General features: G+C 40.9%; 2 protein-coding genes and 3 non-coding genes across 10 annotated transcripts in view; 1 reads left to right on the top strand and 4 right to left on the bottom strand.

Annotated features, from left to right (window-relative positions):
- Nucleotides 1-525: 525 nt before the first annotated feature.
- On the bottom strand, nt 526-13,590 carry stimate (STIM activating enhance). 3 transcript variants are annotated; one of them, XM_044122766.1, is made up of 11 exons: nt 13,316-13,586; nt 12,574-12,980; nt 10,892-10,940; nt 10,723-10,818; nt 10,489-10,610; nt 10,138-10,250; nt 9,136-9,213; nt 8,906-9,049; nt 5,519-5,626; nt 1,390-1,513; nt 526-834 (listed from the first exon to the last, which is right to left on the bottom strand). In XM_044122766.1, the coding sequence occupies exons 2-11, from the start codon at nt 12,770-12,772 to the stop codon at nt 719-721; spliced, it is 1,149 nt and encodes a 382-aa protein (XP_043978701.1). In that variant the 5' UTR covers nt 12,773-12,980; nt 13,316-13,586; the 3' UTR covers nt 526-718. The 3 variants fall into 3 exon arrangements, with proteins under 3 accessions (XP_043978701.1, XP_043978700.1, XP_043978699.1); XM_044122764.1 differs by lacking the exons at nt 526-834; nt 1,390-1,513 and having other exon boundaries at nt 3,425-5,626; nt 13,142-13,590; XM_044122765.1 differs by lacking the exons at nt 5,519-5,626; nt 8,906-9,049; nt 9,136-9,213; ... (4 more) ...; nt 12,574-12,980; nt 13,316-13,586 and adding an exon at nt 1,606-1,798.
- On the top strand, nt 981-1,052 carry trnae-cuc. Its single transcript has one exon. It is a non-coding gene; the product is annotated as a tRNA-Glu (tRNA).
- Nucleotides 7,955-8,027, bottom strand: trnar-acg. Its single transcript has one exon. It is a non-coding gene; the product is annotated as a tRNA-Arg (tRNA).
- Nucleotides 8,349-8,421, bottom strand: trnar-acg. The gene has a single exon. It is a non-coding gene; the product is annotated as a tRNA-Arg (tRNA).
- A 2,543-nt stretch (nt 13,591-16,133) lies between the features above and the next one.
- The window catches only part of sfmbt1 (Scm like with four mbt domains 1), a 25,477-nt gene continuing 22,600 nt past the window's right edge, over nt 16,134-19,010 (bottom strand). For all 4 annotated transcript variants that reach the window (XM_044122755.1, XM_044122756.1, XM_044122757.1 and 1 more), the window contains exons 18-21: nt 18,721-18,899; nt 18,414-18,638; nt 17,780-17,908; nt 16,134-17,640 (exon numbers count right to left, since the gene is read on the bottom strand). In XM_044122755.1, coding sequence (XP_043978690.1) covers nt 17,500-17,640; nt 17,780-17,908; nt 18,414-18,638; nt 18,721-18,899 — 674 coding nt within the window. In that variant the 3' untranslated portion in view covers nt 16,134-17,499. The remainder of the gene's footprint in view (nt 17,641-17,779; nt 17,909-18,413; nt 18,639-18,720; nt 18,900-19,010) is intronic.

The raw sequence follows: 19,010 nt of genomic DNA, 5'->3' as shown, positions 1-19,010 counted from the left end.
GAGGTTGGTCAATCTGCTCTAGCACAGACCTGTACGCTGTCATATAAACCCCAGGGGAGACTATTAAGGTGTTACTTCCCCACCGCACAACTTATCAAATCTGCCCTCTTTGGCATTCAAGAACAACTCTCTGTCCTTAATAGACAAATGGCGCCACAGAATCCTTGGTGCTTAACAACCATAGATTCACATCTGTAGTCCAATCAAGCCTTTCTTTTCTGACCAGAACCTATGAAAGGAAGCCAGAATCCACTGTTAGTCAGAGCAGACTTGACAGGATTGGTCTTCATGCTTAGGCGATAAGATACTTTAAACCTTTATTCGCTCAGTATGCAGAGAATATAAAGTTTCTGACAGCATAGTCCGGCAGCTAAATTGACAGCTACGTGCAAAAAAAATAAATGTATTAGTTTTACTCATTTTTTTGCATTTATATTGGTACAAAAAACAAACTGTCTTTAATCAAAAGGTAACATAAAGGTAACAAATACTTTTGGAAATGCAAATGTTTTCAAAACGTTTAAATACAGGAAATAATATTTATTCGAACAGATGGGCAAATACAAAAAAGTACAACTTAACAAACAAAATACAATATCAGAGCAAAGCTAGCTTATTCGTCCCCCTTAAGCTACACAAATATACACTTTACATTTACCACCGTCCAGTTAATGCCTGTGAAAGCGACATTTTAAATTTTTCTTTTTTACTTCGGTGACTATTTGCCGAACACACTGGCTGAAGGATCCTTGGGAGCAGCAGGCTGGGCAAGAACCGTCTCTGTGCCCGTCCTCATGCCACTGAACACAGATGGAGCCACCTTCCCCATACGCTCTGAACACAGGAGAACAGACATTATTAAAAACAAGTACGTAAACCCAGCGACTGTCCGCCACAATTAAACACTATAACGATTATAGAAAATATAAAAGATGCTACTGTTACACTCATATTCGATGTAGTATCTCCTCCATCATATATCCCTGGTGGTCTAGTGGTTAGGATTCGGCGCTCTCACCGCCGCGGCCCGGGTTCGATTCCCGGTCAGGGAACTACGTTTTTCATTTTGTTAGTTTTACTCTGACAAATGTATGTGGATATTCTGAATTGAACGACAGTAAGGCATACACAAATAATTTATCTATCTACAGTGTTTTATTTACAGTTTTCCACTTTTACAAGTTAATGTTTAATACTGCCTATTTCTCACTGCCTTGTCTTGTTCTGTAAGCTCTTACAGGCAAAAAAACAAAAAGAAAACAGACATCTTACACTTCTTGGACCAAGTCTAAGAGAGGAATAGCCTTTTTTTAAGTTGTTATTTTTTTAAAGACTGCACAAATTCCTTGATGTCAGAGTGAAACTCCGTTACTGAAAGACGGTACTTACCACACTCCACCATGACCTCATAGGTCTTACTTTTGACCTCGCCCTTCAGGCCCAGTTTACTGCGAGCTCCTTTCAAGTCCTCCTCCTTCATCGGTGGCCGCTTCTTCTTTTTCACCTCGCCTGACTAAATAGTGCGACAGGAAGATGTTGAATTCTGTAGGGAAACAAGATCCTGCAAAAAAATAAATAAAAATCAAAACATCTGACATAACCTACCTGTGACATGGTTATTACTGCTTCAAGAGTTTGTTCTGATGGGCTGATTGTTGTTTTGCTGTGCGTGTGCCTTCTTTGCTAGCAAGCCTGACATTATATATAGTCCCGGTCCTCACCCCGTGAGTCAGGCAGACCCTCCAAACATTGTTGTCAGTGTGTATTATTAGGAGTGACGTGACGGATGGTACAGCTGGAGCGGGTCTCCCGAAAGGCTCACAGGACGACAGCTGATTATTCAAGACGCGACCGTAAGAAAAAAACCCGAAGAGGATTCGCCGTCCAGGATCACCTTCTTGCTTCAGAGGAGGCAGGGATTCCCACAACTTGATCTAGTCCACGATTAATTCCATTTTGGGTGTGGGAGCTTGTGAAAAACAAACTCCCACACCCAGTCCTAATCGTCTGGACTTACCGTCCAGACTTTTATACGACAGGAACCAACAAAATGGGGGCTTAACTATTAAATAGTCTTAAGGAAAAATTGCCCAGCTTTGAGATTACACTTACAGGCGGCGAGGATCTTTGTACATATGAAACAGGTTTTACTATATGTAATGATTGTGTAAGTCAAAGCTTAAATAGGAAAAAGAAAACCGTTAAACTACTGAGTCATGACTCTAGTCAGTATTTTGTGCTATAAAGGTGTCGCCCATACGATGGTGGGCAAACTGACTCACTGCTTTTTTTAAATTGCACACTTGACGCGGCAATGTAACACAGAACCGAAAATGAGCACACACTTTCACATCGTCACCTTCCTAAAATAATGGCATAAGTCATTTTTTGTCAAAAGTGATTTTTTTTGTTTTATTATTTTGCCTCAATCATTTTTCGGCAGTAGAAATGGGGGTGATATATTTTTCTTGTTTTGTTTACAAAAATTACTTTCAGCAAAAAATGACAAGCCCTTTTTTTTCTTCTTTTTTTGAGGAAGGTGGTGATATGTCACACAGTAGTTCTGGGTTAAATAAAGAGTTCAGTTTTTTTTTTCTCCGTAACTAATTTGAAATCATTGCTTATATTTATATCCATTTAGTTTATTTTGATAGGCCCTTAAAGGTGAGGTTTCTCCTTAATTGGGCTTTTGCTTGGACAAAAATGTCAAATATAATAAATACTAAACATCAGCAGATCATACATAATACCTGAAGCTACATCTCTCGATATGTATGCTGATGACTCACATCTTTATATCTTTTATTATTAGGTTACTTAGATCCATACTGGGGGGGAGAGAAAATCCCAAATGGTACAAATCTCATTGAAAACATGAGAGAATAAAGTGAAATCTAATATGGAAACACCAAATATATTTAGTTTTATAGTTAGTGGAGACTCTAACCCCCTATTAACGCTCTATAGTTAGTGGTAACACATCCCTTTAATTCCCATTTACAGTCTCTTTAAGTTACAAATAATCATGTTCATCTCAGTTGTACATTGAATATTTGGAAAAGACTGGGGAGATCCAAGTAGTGAGCTCATCACATTTTACAACGCCAGGAATAGATATCAAACTGCTTTTTGGTTATTAAAACATAAAAACCTTGTTTATGACAAAAATATAGAATAAAAAAAAAGACCAATGTCTTAAAGTAGAATAATAACTAAATTCACAGCTTTTATTTTCTTTATGATAAATCACTTGTCCTTTAACTGTCTAATGATTTAAGCTTTTGAAATATCGCGGGATTTCTTTGTCCCGTATGAGAAGAGCTGCAGAGATACACCGACTGCTGCGACAGAGGTTTCTACCTTCAAATTTGCCACTTGAAAAATGTTGAAAATTAATGAAAACATGACAAGCAAATCTCCACAGTTTATGTAACTTAGTTTACTGTTAATGAGAACCAGAGGTCATTTCATCGCACGCTTGAAGCCGTAGGTATATTTGGATATACACGCCATCATCCACACACACGCGCATACAAAACACACTTTTCTCTCAGCTGTCTGGTCCACACTCATCATTTACAGTTTAGAGGTCAGAGTAAGTCACATTCTGAACATCAGAGCTCGCCAGGTGTTGCATTATGCTTGAAGATCTGAAGCTCCGTTTGCAGGTAAAAAAAAATAAATAAATAAATGAAAAAATACTAACAATACCAACAGGTGCAGGTCACGTCTCCTCCTTCGTCATTTCGTACTTGTGCAGTTTTGTACCCCTCACCCCCAACGCAACACGAACGCTTTGTATCTGCTTTTGAAACGGATGATTTCTAAGTAATTTTCTGATTTATATATGTAGTCCAATATGAGAAAGTATGGTTGCACAACTTCAATACATATGTAGTGCCAGAAGGCTGCTCTTAGTTCAAAGGTTCTACAAGTTTTTCCAAGAGAAAAATACAGGCTCAAAATTTCCAGAATTCATTCCATTTATAAAATATCAAGTACAAAAGTTGACTACGGCAGAAACTAGAGAAAGCACAGATTGATGAGAAGAAAGATGGACGGAAGGACACGAGGAAAAGGGAATAAAGGGGATTTAGAATAAAGTTCAAAATTACCTAATGTAATTTCTCAGCCCCCGATATCCAGGTCTGGAAAATACAGAAACAAAACGGCGTACTTTCTCAGATTGTGTAAGAGCTATTTTTAACTGTTTGTTGAGAGGCTAACAAGCTGTCAATTTGCCCAAACAGAAATCAGAATGAGCATCAAAAGAAAAGAGGACCTCAAACGCAATCCTGATTTAATATAACCCTAACCCTAACAAAAATATGAAACTCCACATCTTTAAAAATATCTGACAACCACGAAACAAACAAACAAACCAAAAAAAAAAAATCAAACCCTACTTGATGTGCCAACCGCATAACCGTACGTGGGTATAATACGTTTTGGAAGGGACAAAGGGACAAAGGGGCAAGGCGCGGGTCAGAAACGCGACTACGAATTGATAAAGGGGGGAACTGACCTGCAGTCCGTACAAACAAACAAAGAACAAAACAAAGACAAGAAAAAACAAATAAAGAAATTCTGAACATGTGCAAAAAAAGTAGCTCCTCTATAAAGTCTCTCTGCAGGAATGAAACACAGTTTGGAGGCAAGCAGAGTCATCTTTTTGGCCCAAGAAAATACAAATCGAAAAATTAAACCAAAGACAAAAACAACAAACAACAATTCAAAAACACAAAGGAACAAAACTCATAGCAAATCCGAACGAATGAGAGTGCTTCATTAAATGTCTGACAGACTGAGTTGACACTAGAAAACTCTTCACAGTCCTCGTTTGTTAGACTCCATGAATTAACAAACTCCCTTTGACAAAAGTAAGACCACACAGAAGGTGTACAGTGATTAAGTTTGTTACTGTGCTGGAAGGGAGAAAGAATGTCCTCACCTCCACTCCCATGTATTGTTTATATACCGCAGGGCATGATGGTACTTCTACACGAAAGGACAAAGCTGACATGAAGGTCGCAACAGAGCTTCAAATATGTAAGGAACACGTTAAGGAAGGAAATGTAAATGAAATCACAGATGGGTGAGTTTGCATATCTGTCTCTCGAGGCCACCAACTGAAATGATCCGAGACGGACAAGTCCAGTCAGGAATTTAGTGTCATTTGTCTCCCATTATGAAAATATTAGCACTTTGTTGATCCAACTGCAAACACAACAGTTCTCTCAAAGTGCAAAATCGACATGCAGCAATTATCCAAAGGTAAACCTGCAAAAAAAACCCCAAAAAACAAGAAGTGTATTTCAGCGCCCAAGTCAAAAACGTCTTTTTTTTTTTTTTTTGCGTACCAATCCTCTGGGAATGATGAAGGAAGGAAACTCAGGAGTACAGTGTCGTCTTTGAAGAGGACCAAAAGCCGTTGTGGTTTGTGGAGGTACAGGAATGCAGGTGGACTTGAGGAGAAGAGAACAGTTTTTAGACGTAAAGGCGGCCGAGCTCATCAAACGGGAATCCCCATTCGAAGCTTTTTCTTTTTCACCGTCTTCAGACCGGTGAGTCGACGGACATCGTCTTCGTCCGACTCGTCCATCTCGTCGTCTGCTGAGAATAGGATCTGAGGAACATCAAGAAAAGGTGGGTTGGAAAAGTTTGAAGACAATTTCAAATCTGAATATACCGGACTGGGTTTCTTGTTGCAGGGCTTGTGGTGCGTTCACACCAAACGCGGACTTACACGCGTCAAAAAACGCGTCCGACGCTTCAGATTTGAGTCCAAGAAGTTTTTCACAATGCTAACAGGGATTATTGCAATCTGTGGCTCTGGGGCTGCATTTAGTTCCTTAGAATGTGGCTTTTAATAATTTTTGTCCAAAGATTTGAAGGAATCCATTAATATTTAAAAATGTGAAGGTTAATAAAAAAAAGAAAAGAAAAAAAAAAGCCTAGCTTCGGCAGTTTTTCCAGGCATTTCCAGGTAGCATCTGAATAACAGTTTCACAAGGAATGATGCTAGTGGTGTTTTGTTTTTGTCAATGGGTTGCAAACTACATACTTCTTTGGTATGGTTTATGCAAAGAATATGCATTAAACCTAAAAAACAAAGCTTTACTGTACAATTTGGAATTTTAAAACAAAGAACAAAAAAATGATTTTCGCTCATTTTGACTCATGTAGGTTTTAAAGCTCTAAAAAACATTTTGTTTATCTGGATTCAAGGCAAAAATGCCTCTTAGGTTTGGAGAGGTTGCTGAACCCAGGTCTAGCCTTTGGACCTGGGGTCAAAAGGTCACTGGTCATAAATTTCACCAAGCTGAGAGGTGAAATTTATGACCTCTCAGCCAATTTTAAATCACAATAAAGAAAACAAAGAAAAACTAAGAACAAAAGCAGCAAAGGTAAAATAAATAACACTGCTGCTATCTAGTTGTTTTTGTTATCTGGTTTCAGTTTGATGAATTTGTTCCAACAACAGAAACATGAGATGTGCAAGAGTTGGATTTATTTCTTCAGACAGCCCCCAAGTGGCAGAGTCATGTTATAACGTGTAGAAAGCATTCAGAGAGAACATGACACAACCTAACCCAAACACATCTGCTAGAGGCTAAATAACCGTAGTTTACTGTTAGGACAGAAAAACTACCAAAGTCTTCAACGTCTTTGTAGACGTTGAAGACTTTGGTTCTTGAGGAAGTCTGTTGTTGAGATCGTCGTCTCTTCTGCAGCCATCTGGTGGGGCAGCAACATCAGATCCAGGAACCTAAAAAGGCTCGACAACCTGATACAGAAGCGCTGGTTCTGTTCTGGAGACAGCTCCGGTGATTAAAAATCACTTTTTTATTTTATTTGATGTAAAAATCAAGAAAATTATGAACAATTCTGAGCATCCTTTTCTTGAGACCGTCATAGAAAAACAGTGTCCTCAGTCAGAGGCCTCTTCAAATTTGCTGCACTACAGACTGCTACAGGAGATCCTTCCTGCCCTATAACCATCACCGTCTACATCAACTCTTAAGAGCCTCGAATAATATGAGTCATAAAAACATTTAATTTCCCTTTGAGATCACTAAGTGTGTATATTTTTTGACATAAAACAGTGGTAATGCCAAAAATGTAAAAAAATGATTTGAGTTGCGAGATTCCACATTAAACCTCAGTGCTGACTTCCACTACACTCACTGACTCACTGTCCCTGGTAATCCACAGGTTTGGATTTTGAGCCTTCATCCCCGTCTCCTGGGTCTGTTTATTAATCAAGAAAGTGTTGTCATGTTTTCATCTCATAAGCCTTATAGCAAATAAAAAATGTGCACACCCCAATAACAGTCATAATACTGACTAATCCCGTAATACTTGACTACTAAATCTTCGTAAGAGGCAATAAACTTATAAAAAGGCTTGTAAATCAAATAGCCTTGTTTTTTCAACTGCCTAAATATATATTTTGTACAGTTTTTAGAATGATCCTACTCAGTTGCACATTCCTTCAGCTGTATACAGCTGACCCAACATACTGGAGCTCTGCTTGGGTTGCTAGGTAACGGGGAAAGGGTTTCTATGTGAAGGGAAAGGCTTGCCTGGGGTTGCTAGGTAACAGCGCAGTCCCCACGAATGTGACTAAACAATTAGGGGATTTTTAAAACTACTAATTTTTCCAGGCACCAAAAACCATGAACTTATTACCAAGACACAGCTGGTTGTTTTCTTTTAAACACATGGGAAGTTTTTAGAAGTAGTTAAGACCCAGATGAAAGCCACGGCTGCTGTTACAACTGAATTTCCCCTCACTGGGAAAATAAAGAACATTTCTATTCCTTATCATACTATAAAGGGTTACTTGAACACAATTCAACATTAAAGAGCCATTTTTTTTTTAGATGTTCATATTCAGAAGCACATTTTGCTACAATCCGCCTGAATAACATGGTGGAAAAAGGAAAAGAATCGAGCCAGCCAGGAGTCGAACCTAGAATCTTCTGATCCGTAGTCAGACGCGTTATCCATTGCGCCACTGGCCCATTGAGTGCAACTGAACCCCCACCTAGTCCAAAACAAACCACTGGTAAAGAATGGCTTTCTGGAAATGAGTAATAAATCCCTAAATCAATCTCTCTTTCTATTAACACAGTTGAGGGCAGGCTGGACTTCAGTGGTACAGAAACAAAGAAAATTTTAATATTCAAGTATTTGAAATTTCCTTTCAAATACCACAGCACAACAATAAAAATAATTTGGCCTTACAAACTCTACATTTCAAAAGAATGTTTATAAGGTAAAGATTTTTTACATCTGTAAAGATTAAGGCTTAAATTACTAAAAATAGTAACAAGGAAAAGAATCGAGCCAGCCAGGAGTCGAACCTAGAATCTTCTGATCCGTAGTCAGACGCGTTATCCATTGCGCCACTGGCCCTCTCAATGCACACAGAGCAAAGCTTCCTTCACAACACAAATGGGCTGACAAGGCCCATGATCCACCCCCCACATTTGCACTCAAAGTCTTGCTCAGACAGCAGCAGCACTGAGGCAAAGAAGTGAAAAAAACCACAAAGCTGGGTTTTGTTTGTGCTGCTCCAGGCAAGTGCTACTTTGTAAACTGAAACCGTTTTACAATAAAGTGAAAAAAGGAGAGAGGAATTACTCTTTTTAAGAACTGAAGAAAACAAATCACATGCACAATCTGAAGTTCTTACAAGGCACGATCCAAACTCCAGACATTAAGGCACAGTTAGCCACACCAAAGTCTATAAAGGCCTTTCTATAATCTGCAGGGAATAAACAAAAATGTTTAGTCAGGCAACCCTAAAACCTGAACAGTTTGAAGGATTTCTTATAAGTTGAAAAGGAGAGGTACTTTTTGTTAAGACTTTGGTTATAACTTCCTATTTCAGTCTTACCTCTGATTCTGAGTCATCGTGAGAAAGTGCTCGTCTGTAACGAACTTTGCTGTTCCCACGCGAGTCCTCTTCCCTCTCCTCAAGCTTTGCTTTTGTCCTGTGCTTCTTCATTAGGAAATTATCAACCACCCAAAACATGAGGGCCTAAACCAAACAATGTACCCAACAACAACGTGTTACCTGCATGAACCGACTCAGGTTATGTGACTTACAAGCATCAGCGGACTTACATTGACGAAGAATGGAACGATGAGCATGACAACAGCCAGCTCCAGGTCAGGATTCTCTATGGGATTAAGGAGAGCCAGCTGGGGCACAAGCACATAATGAAACACAGGGTAATAATGCTGCACAGAACCGCCTCGCTGCGTTTCCAACATGGTTTATGTCAAACTGTAAACAGGGCTTTCTTTCTCTTTAAACAGGACAGATTTGCCAGAAATAAAATACTATTTAAGTGATTTCTGAAGACAATTGTTTGTACTGGAAATCATTTAGAGGAATCAAACTAAAAAGGGGGTGATTAAATAATACGTGTCAAAGAATTTTGAACCCCATGAATCGTTTTCTTATTAATACACAATAATTCATTGCCTTGTGTTGGTTTGTCACAAAAATCATGTGGAATAAAATATTTATTTACAGTATGTTTGCTATTATTAGAAGTTTATTAAATCTTACATGTTTAATCAGTTTATTATATTTTACTCAGACTTATCGAGTCATTGTTTCTCTTCTAGCCTTCACAAGTTTGCTCCAGTGTGTGAGAAGCCTAGTAACAAGCGATAAGTAAATAATTGTCATACATCCGAAGTGACAGACCAGACCCAAACTCTGAGTGATTATTATTAGGCACAGAATATTCTGCCTGAAACTGGTTTTTAACTAAAGGTTACATTTTTCTCACTATGTGTATTAATCTGATAAGTTTTTTTTAGAATATCAGCGATGACACCATGTCTGTGTGCGAAGGGTATTAAACAGTATATAGAGAAGTGATTCCTTTGTCTAGTCAGATCTCGGATCTCTCTTCTGGGTTCTCCGTCTGTACAGATGAAATAAAGCTGTTTTGTTCTCTTTTTTACAAGGTTTGGACTTTGTTAATTTCTCGCACTCGACAATCACAATGAAATAAAATTAAGTTTGTTGTTGTCTTGTAAAAACATGACACTAACGTGTAGAAAAAAGTGTGGAAAAGATAAACGGTAATTAAAAAAAATATTTTTTTTTACCTTCTTCCACTGGGGGATAAGTAGGACCAACATCATGAGAACTTTCTCGAACATCACGATGAGGATGTACAGGATGCATTGGCCCAACCATGCAGTGCACTGCACTGGCTCTCCTACACAGATAAGAATGCAAACCATGACAAAATTAAAAGATTAAAAAAAGGAATTTTATTCATATTTGATTAAAAATAGCGTGTGACAAGTCAGTGTTTACTTTCTGATGCATAAATTCTTTGGAAAGTTGAATATAGTTTGAGAACCTAAGCGCCTACTGCCCTCTAGTGGACATAAGAGGCATAAAAAGACCCTTCTACCCAGACAGACTGATAAACACATACACGTTGGCCTCACCATATTCTCCAAAACGCAGAGAATCCCACTGCCTCCATTCAACAACAGCACTGACAGCCTTCACGCCTGCATATATGAGCAACATGCCCAGAGAGGCATCCAACAAGAAGTTAATGAGGTATCTGTAAAAGAAGACCAAGGGGAAACCTGCTAGCACCTTCTTGCAGAGTTAGAGGAGTAAAAAGCATAAATCTTAAGATTCTTTGGAGATGCATTGCCAAAAAAAATACCCACAGCGAGCAGGGATCCTCCTCCGTAAGGTCTGACAAATACACGTTAGCAAAGTGGATGAAGAGCATCCCAATTGCTTGCTTTGAGGTGTCCAGGAACCTGAATCCAGATGGCTGAGTTAGTTCCAAGGCTCGCAAAAAAACATTAGCGCTAATCAGCTCACTTGACTTACCAAATCTTCCAGGGTCTCCTTTCATGTTTGGGCTCCCTGAAGCGTTTTACTGCAAAGAACAGAGCGCCACACAGATGGGGGTTATTTTTAAGGGTTTTGTTTTTTTGTTTTTTTTTTTAAATAAACTATTTTCAGCTTTTATGCTTACTGAACAGAAAGGGAGAAATATGCGTCTATCAGGTCAACAAAAAAAAGGGAACAGACTGGTTTATAATCATCCAGTTCCTGAAATCTTTAAAAAGGCATAACCAAGCAAAGAAAACATTATAGTGCCTCATGATAGCCTATAGTAGAATAAACAGCAGCTGATGATGGAGAGACAAAACAAGACTATAATGTTTTAAAAAGAATTAGGAGGGGGTTGTGTGAACAGGCTCGCTACCAATAGCAACGAGACATCCAACACAAGTCAAGCTCCTCCCTCTCTACACAATAGTCACTTGTTTTGCAGAACTGTTTTGTTTGTCTCTGCGGACAAATAGTAAAAAAATAAAAAGTTGTAGATCACAAGCTGAATACAAAGTAGCAATCTCAACAAAAAAAAAGGTTTTGAAAATCTATAGCCAGGGGTTAATCGTGTCTTTTTAGTGTGAAGAAAATGCAAACGATGACCTCGATTCGTGATGTCAACACTGACTGCAGACCAAACACACCCTGCAATGTGCAGCTGGGTGTGTTGTGAACGCAAGCAGAGCTCATTATTTTTTGTTTGTGAACTTAACAGATTCCATTTCTTCCAGTATCAAGTTTAAGAATTTATGCTAAATCATCAGAATGCATAGAGTTGGAAAAAGCGCAGGGCATCTACGGTCTCCAGGTGCAACGTCTCTTCAATTCATGAAGAAACAGTTTTTAGCGTTGAGTTTCTGAAATAACCAATAACACATTTCAGAACAAATCTGGTACAAAAATAAATAGCAGCGGAACTGTAATGTATATTGTGGTTAGTACTGCACTATTAAGTTATTGTAATTCTACTTGATATAACTTATGATTTAAAGCTTTTTTTTTAAAAAGAGGCAGCACTTCACTCAATCCAAAGGAAAGTCGCATTAAATTACTTCACGTTTTGTCACAATCTGGTCAGATGAGACTGACATTTAACTTTTTTTTTGGTCTACATGCACTGACATATTTTGCAGAAGTATAACACTGTACATGTCATCTTCACAGGTAATGTTATCTTAATGTTGCATTTTCCTTCTACTTTACAATTATGCACTGTTTAGAGTTGGTCAACCACATAACATCCCAGTGAAATGCATAAATATTCAGGGTCAAGTGACAAAATCTAGGATGGGGGAAGATGCATATTTTTTGTAAGTCACTATTTAATCAAGACAAACAACCCCTTTCCTCATGTTCTTGGTCCTGACAAGAATGTCCTTGAGCTTCGACTTTTCTTGGCTTGCTCAGCATATTTGTAGTAAAATATGCCTCGATAAATGAAGAAAATTAACGTTTACACAGGAGCCATGAGCGAGATGAAGTGTTATAGAGAAGGGAGGATGCTTTGATTTCGTTCATGTGTCTCCTTTGGGAAGCCAGTTGTTCATGCCGCCTGCCAGCTGAGATCAATACAGCATTGGGTTAATCCAGTGGCGCGATTGGATAAAGGCGGCTTCCTCCAGCAGCCCGGTGTCAGATATCCGACACGCTGCAGCTTTTTGGGTCATACTCACACATGAGCGTGCTGAAAGCCATCACGGCCAGGAGGCCCTGTAGGAAGATCCCGAAGGAGTCCATCAAGGCGCCGTTCTCGCAGCCCCGAGTATCCGCGCCCGGCCCCGGGCTGGAGGACGCGTTGGCCGCAGATACCGCGGGTAGAGCCGCGCCTCCCGGACCGGCTGCCAACGTGTCTCCTCCGCTCACAGCAGCCATTGCAGCAGTTATCCGGACCTCTCTACTCAATGAATTTGTTCTCCCCACCGAGAGCCAGGTCTCTGCCCGGTAACTGTCAGCTGGCGGGTATGTCAAGCTGGGCAGTCCTCGCTGAAAGACGGTCGCATCCTCTTCGAAGGCTCGTAATCATTCTCCTGCTCCGTACCGCTCGGCCATAGCTGCTCGGTCATTCGAGAGGTGAAGCTGTCTGAACAAGAAGTTGCGACATTAGAAAGCCATAACAGATGCATCAGGAGGTCTGTGCAGGGCACAACATGTTTGTTTCCTCAACCTGCGTCGAAACGGACACTGGTGGCTAAATGTGTGCTATGTAGCTAAAATAAAACCCGGAGTTATAGCCCCACTAACCTGAGTCCCGTCGTAGGTCAGACAGCATTAAGAGGAAACATAAATAAATGAAAAATGTCCGTTCGGAGTCAAAAGCGGTCCCGCTACTGCTACTAGCACTTACAGCGTTAGCGTCTATTCACGCTATCCCTTTAAATTGAGCTAATGAGCTAGCGAAGTTGAACTTTCTCTTACGTCAAACGCGGAACTTGTCCTGTCGCTCATGGCAACTCGGAGAAGTCCGCGAAAAGGAGACTTTTAAAAATGGGAAAATAATGGCTCGGACACATCTAGCTGCTTCCCTGCCCAGCAGCGTCCGCTAATGTTGACAGGCGGTATCACGTGACCTGAGCGTAGCCACACGAACAGCATGCTGGGAAATGTGCTATAGAATATTGCTTTGGGTCATTTGTGCTGGCAACTGTAGTAGAGCGTGAAGTGAGATGGACACAGTTCAGTAAATAGTGAAATAAATAATCGTATATGTGTGATGACTAAAATAAACACGAACGTTTTTGTTTTTATTTTGGGGAGGGGGGATTTAGCCCTTCAAAATGAGATGTGCAGAAATTTAGTTTGATTTATCTTTTTTTTGTAAACTAAATTGACTGTAGGAGGCGCTGTTGCTTCAGTTGTCGTACCAGATATTTTCCTCTCCCATCACATAAACATGGATGAGTAAGAAAATAAACACCAATTTAGATTTTTAGGCCCGAGCAGCAAAGCGCTGCGAAGGCCTATTGTATCTGTATTGTTTATTATTCTTTTTCTTCCACCCTCTTTGGAGGCCTTTTTGGAGGCTTTATCATATTCAAAAACTCACCAAACTTGGCGGACGCGTAAAGCCTATTTAAAAATTTCGTATTTTAAGGTCGTTGCAAAAATCGCCAAAAAAATGGCTCAACAGCGCCACCTAGAAATTTTCAAAAGACCCTTTTCTATTCACTTACTTTGTCGTAGAGACTTGAAATTTGGTACAGTTGTAGAGCTCCCCAAGACGCTCAGAATTTACAATTATTGTCATAGTGCAAGTATCACAGGAAGTCGGCCATTTTGGATCGAAGGTCACATTTTGACCCGATTTTTGCCATTTATAGCCTTTTCAGATTTGATCGAACTCCTCCTAGGGATTTCGATTGATCGGCTTCAAACTCGGTCAGTCTGATCATAAGGCATGGCCGATTAAAAGTTATCAAAACGGTGACTTTTTGAGTATGCTGAAGGGGGGCTAGCAGGGGTCAAAGTTCACCAACTCGCCACGAAACTCTAAACAGTTATAACTCCTACACTAAAACTCTCAGAGGAACCAAACTTTCAGTGATTGAGCATCATGGGTTGACCTAAAATACCCTGGGGTCAAATGATGACATCACTAAGGCCACGCCCCCTGAGAACAGGAAGTGTCATATTTTACTGGGAACGGTCCCTATATTACACCTTTGACCTAATCAACATGAAACTGTGTTAACAGACAGGAAACATGTTGCTGTATTGAAGATTCCAGCCCCGACCGGCTTTGATGGAGCAGGTGGGCGTGGCGGCGTGGCGAAGTGACCTCTAACGCCGCTGTCATACGTTTGGCTCTGAATTCCACAGTTTTGGGCCAAACTTCTCCAAACTCACTAGGATGGATCTTTATCCACCCCAAGACAGGAATCCATAATAAAATTTGGTGGGCGTGGCCTAATTTCTCTATAGCGCCCCCTAGAAAATTTTAAATGATCAGCCCAAGCCATGCTATAACCTATAATTAAACTTCTTACACATCTGTATATTGTCCTGATGTACAAAAAAGTCTCTTGGAGCCATGGTCTCAACCCAACAGGAAGTCGGCCATTTTGGAATGAAGTTCCAAAATTGACCCCATTTTTGATGTTTACAGCCTTCGTATTTGATCGAACTCCTCCTACAGTTTTTCTGATACAGACTTCAAAATCGCTCAGCACACACTTGAGGCATGAAAGGTGAAAAGTTATCAAAGGAATTGTCGTACTTCAAAGTATGTGGGCGTGGCTATGTGTCAAACTTTGACTATTCGCCATGAAACATAAAACTCTTATAACTCCTACAGTAAAACTCTCAGAGGAACCAAACTTTCAGTGATTGATCATCATGGGTTGACCCAAAAGACCCTGTGGTCAAATGATGACATCACTCAGGCCACGCCCCCTGAGAACAGGAAGTGTCATGTTTTACTGGGAACGGTCGCTATCTTACACCTTTGACCTAATCAACTTGAAAGTTTTCCAGACACAGAAGACTTTCTGGTGTATTTTGGATTCAGCCCGACCGCTTTGATGGAGCAGGTGGGCGTGGCGGCATGCCGAAGTGACCTCTAACGCTCGGGTCTGATAAAATACAATATCAGACCCGAGCATATGGATTTAATCCAGTGCAAACTCACTTAAAATGATAAGGTGATGACATCTGTCAATGCTGGTTGAACAGTGTTGGCGTGGCCAAATGGCGAATATCAGACCCTCGCCATATTCATACGATTGTCTTTAAATCACACATGGATGAGCCGATTGGAACCAAACTTGAAATGTAAGACCTGTGGTAACCTTTAAAGAGCTCAAAAGTTTTGAAATGTAATTTGACTCCACTGCGCCCCCTAGGTTAATCCATCAGCTATATCTCCGCCGTAAATGGACCGATCTGCGCCAGATTTTTTGTGAGTTGTCGGGGAGCGCTGCCGAACGCTTTCATGTGTGTCGTCTGGCGGGCGATCGGGCGGGGAAGGTTCGTGACAGCTCCTGCTGCGGCGAGCGGGCGCCGTGAGAGCTGGGGCGGCTGGAACTCCGCGGTGGCCAGTGAGCCGGAGCGGCGCTTGCTGCGAGGGCCGCACGACGCTGCTCCGCAGCTTTAATTTACTTTTATCGTTGTATGTTTTTAAAAATTGTTTTTGCTACCATACTGATGTTACACGTTGTTGGAGAAGCGCCTCACAGCTATATCACTTAACTGCTTCAAAAAAGTCTTGCCAAAACCACAAAAGCCCAAACGGCAAAGAAGTGACATGACCACAGACTACCCGGGCTCATCGATCTTTATTGCAGTATTTCATTTTTTTTTACACAACACGCAAGTTTGTTCTGCTTTTCTGAGAACAGAGGAACCTACAAGCAAATTAAAGAATGGAGGGCATAAAATGAAGTGTATACAAATTCAAACTACACAAAATGGCAAATTACAGAAGCATTTTCTGGATAATCGTCGTATTGTAGAGCTGCCAATTGTTTGCTGAAAACAACTCCGATATGACAAGCTGGACCTTCTTCCGAAACAAAATTATACTCCCCCCCCAACCCCCCTTGTGAAGGTTGCAGGCCTGTTCTGTGCAAATATTCAGCATACTTTTGGACGTTTATACATTGCTTACGCAGAATTCTTTTGTCCAAATCACCCTGTTTACTAAAAGATTTGATTATGTACACTATGTACAAACATGCACTGGGGTTACATCACCATTCAGTGCCTTGTTTCGCTTGTGCTTGCATTGCAGAACCCTCGGAGCAAACCGATCTTCCGACTGTGTGGGAAGAACAAATGTGTTCTTCGTAGGAACAAAACCACCGACATTTTAACAATTTCATTATAAAAAAATAACTCATTATTTTCACCTTGAATGTCGTGTTTGGCTGTTAATTGGAACAGCGGTCTTCTTCATTTCTGAGAAAGCTGAGCCCGCACTTTGAAAGTGTTGCATCTTTGACTTACTTCAAAGGGATTTCAATGCATTTTATTTTCCTTTAGAGCACCGCCTGTAATCTCTCCGTTTAAAGATGTTTTGAGAAAGAATTTTTTTAGTTTTTAATGGCTCTTAAGCCCGTTGTATGCACAAAGAATATCGAACATTTTTATCAAAGAAGTCTCTGTAAGCAGAAGCAATCTCAGCATAAAAACCAAGGTTGGAACCGAAACACTCAGAAGGCAGAAGGTCAAGATAAAAAATGCAAAATGGCTGCTTGGAGCTTGACAGCAGGTCCTTGATAATTAATTGTCTAACTCCAACATCACTGAAGGACTTGATGGATTTAATGCTCCTCCAAAGCCTCTTTGCGTCATTAACGTGTCTCGCATTCTCTTCTTGAGTGTATGAAATATTTTGTTTCCCTCTTCGCTCTTTACGTCAGAAAATATCACTTTCTCACTTCGTAAGATCCAAGCTCATCTGAAAGAATAAGATTTATGCAACCGCCCCCCCACTCCCAAAACAAAAAGTCCAGTGTAAAAAAACAAAAACACAAAACTTGACAAAATGGGAAAAAAGAAAAAAAGAAAAAAAAAATCTATTTTAAATAAAACTTCTTCCGCATTTTTACAGGATTAATTCGTAGAACAGGAAGCAGCCATGTCCCGTTAACTTTCCCCATGGACTACGTGGCGAATTGCTGATAAAACGCCAGCTTGACCCTCTCGATGTGGTGGCACAGCTTTATGGCTGGTCCCAGCTTCAGGTCCATGCACTCCTGCACCGTCGGGAGGTTCAGCAGCAGAAGGGCCTGACCGTCGATCTCCTGCAAACACACATTTTCCACACCAGATGAAACTTCTCCTTCTTTTCTGATATCGCCTCTCTGAAGCTAAAATGTGACGTGAAGGCAGTCGAAACGACTGCTACGGGCAACACGTGTATCCCCACTTCTTTCTTTATACCTGATCCAAGAAAATCCTCGCGAGAGGTGCGCAGTCAGTGGTCCGGATGAAGCGCACCACATCAGAAACGCTCCACTCCAGCGGGCTCGTGTCCAGACACAGCTTCTGAGGAGGCTCGACCTTTGATGTCTGGAGAAACACAGATTCGGCGAGTCAGGCCGAGATCTCGCACGACTGAAAAACGGCATCGGACACGCACACTTCCTACATGAAATGACGCTTTAGTCACACTAGCTATCTGGAAACTTTTGAAAATGTGCCTTTCAGGTGGTAACCAGAGGTGGTTTGGTTTTGCTAACTTTAAAGTATGTGTGATGCTGAAATATTGTTAATTTTTCTGAAAAAAGAAATGTGGTGGCTGCATCATGCTGTGGGAATGCCCCAATTCAACACAGATAGGTCCATAAACTTCACATTTTTCAGATTTTAATTTGTAAAAAAAAAAAAAAAAAAAGCATGAAAGTTATTTATTAATGTGTTTCCACTTCAGAATTATTCTCTGTGTTGTTTAGTTCTATATCCTAAAATCCCAGCGTAGACACAGGAATGTCTTGTTTGTAACTTGGTGAGATCGCCACCCGGGTTTTCAATTTTTCTGAAAGTAGACTAATTTTTTCATTTTTATTCTCATCACCTTGGGTGAAGGGGGATGGTTTTCGTCATCGGAGAAGGAAGGCGAGCGGGGTTTCCGCCGCCTCCGTGAGGACCTGGGCGTCGGCGGCGGGGAGGGCGACGGCGTGGTGGGCTGAGATTTCTCCACAGACTGCTCAGAGTCATCTTGGAGGTCGTCCTGCATCTCAGAGCCAGTGTCCTCACTCAGGGAGTCATCTTCATCCAAGTCTTCCTCTTCTCCACTGCCCTGTGGGCCGAGATGAGCACAAGTGTGTCGGGACGAGCGTGCAATTATTCCCGGAACTGGTGAAAATGCTCGTGTCCTTTACCTGCGGCGAGCCAGCAGGCGTGTTGTCCACCGACGCTGAGGAGCGCCTCTTCTTGTGGACGAAGAGCTGCTTCCTCCTCTTCCTCCTGCGGCCCCTCCTCTTTACTCCCCCCTCCAGGTTGGTGTGACCCCCAGGTGGGCGGCCGACACGTTTGCTCTTCTTCTTCCCGCAGTAATATGCTGGTGAGAAGACAACATGGCAGCTCTGAAATGTTGCCTTCTACATTGAGCGTGAAATTAACATATTACTGGGAGGGACGCAAATAAACATCATTCTATGACTTCTATTAT

This window comes from Gambusia affinis, linkage group LG07 (assembly GCF_019740435.1).
Source record: "Gambusia affinis linkage group LG07, SWU_Gaff_1.0, whole genome shotgun sequence".
NCBI lineage: Eukaryota > Metazoa > Chordata > Actinopteri > Cyprinodontiformes > Poeciliidae > Gambusia > Gambusia affinis.
This window is presented reverse-complemented; position numbering and strand designations above follow the sequence as displayed.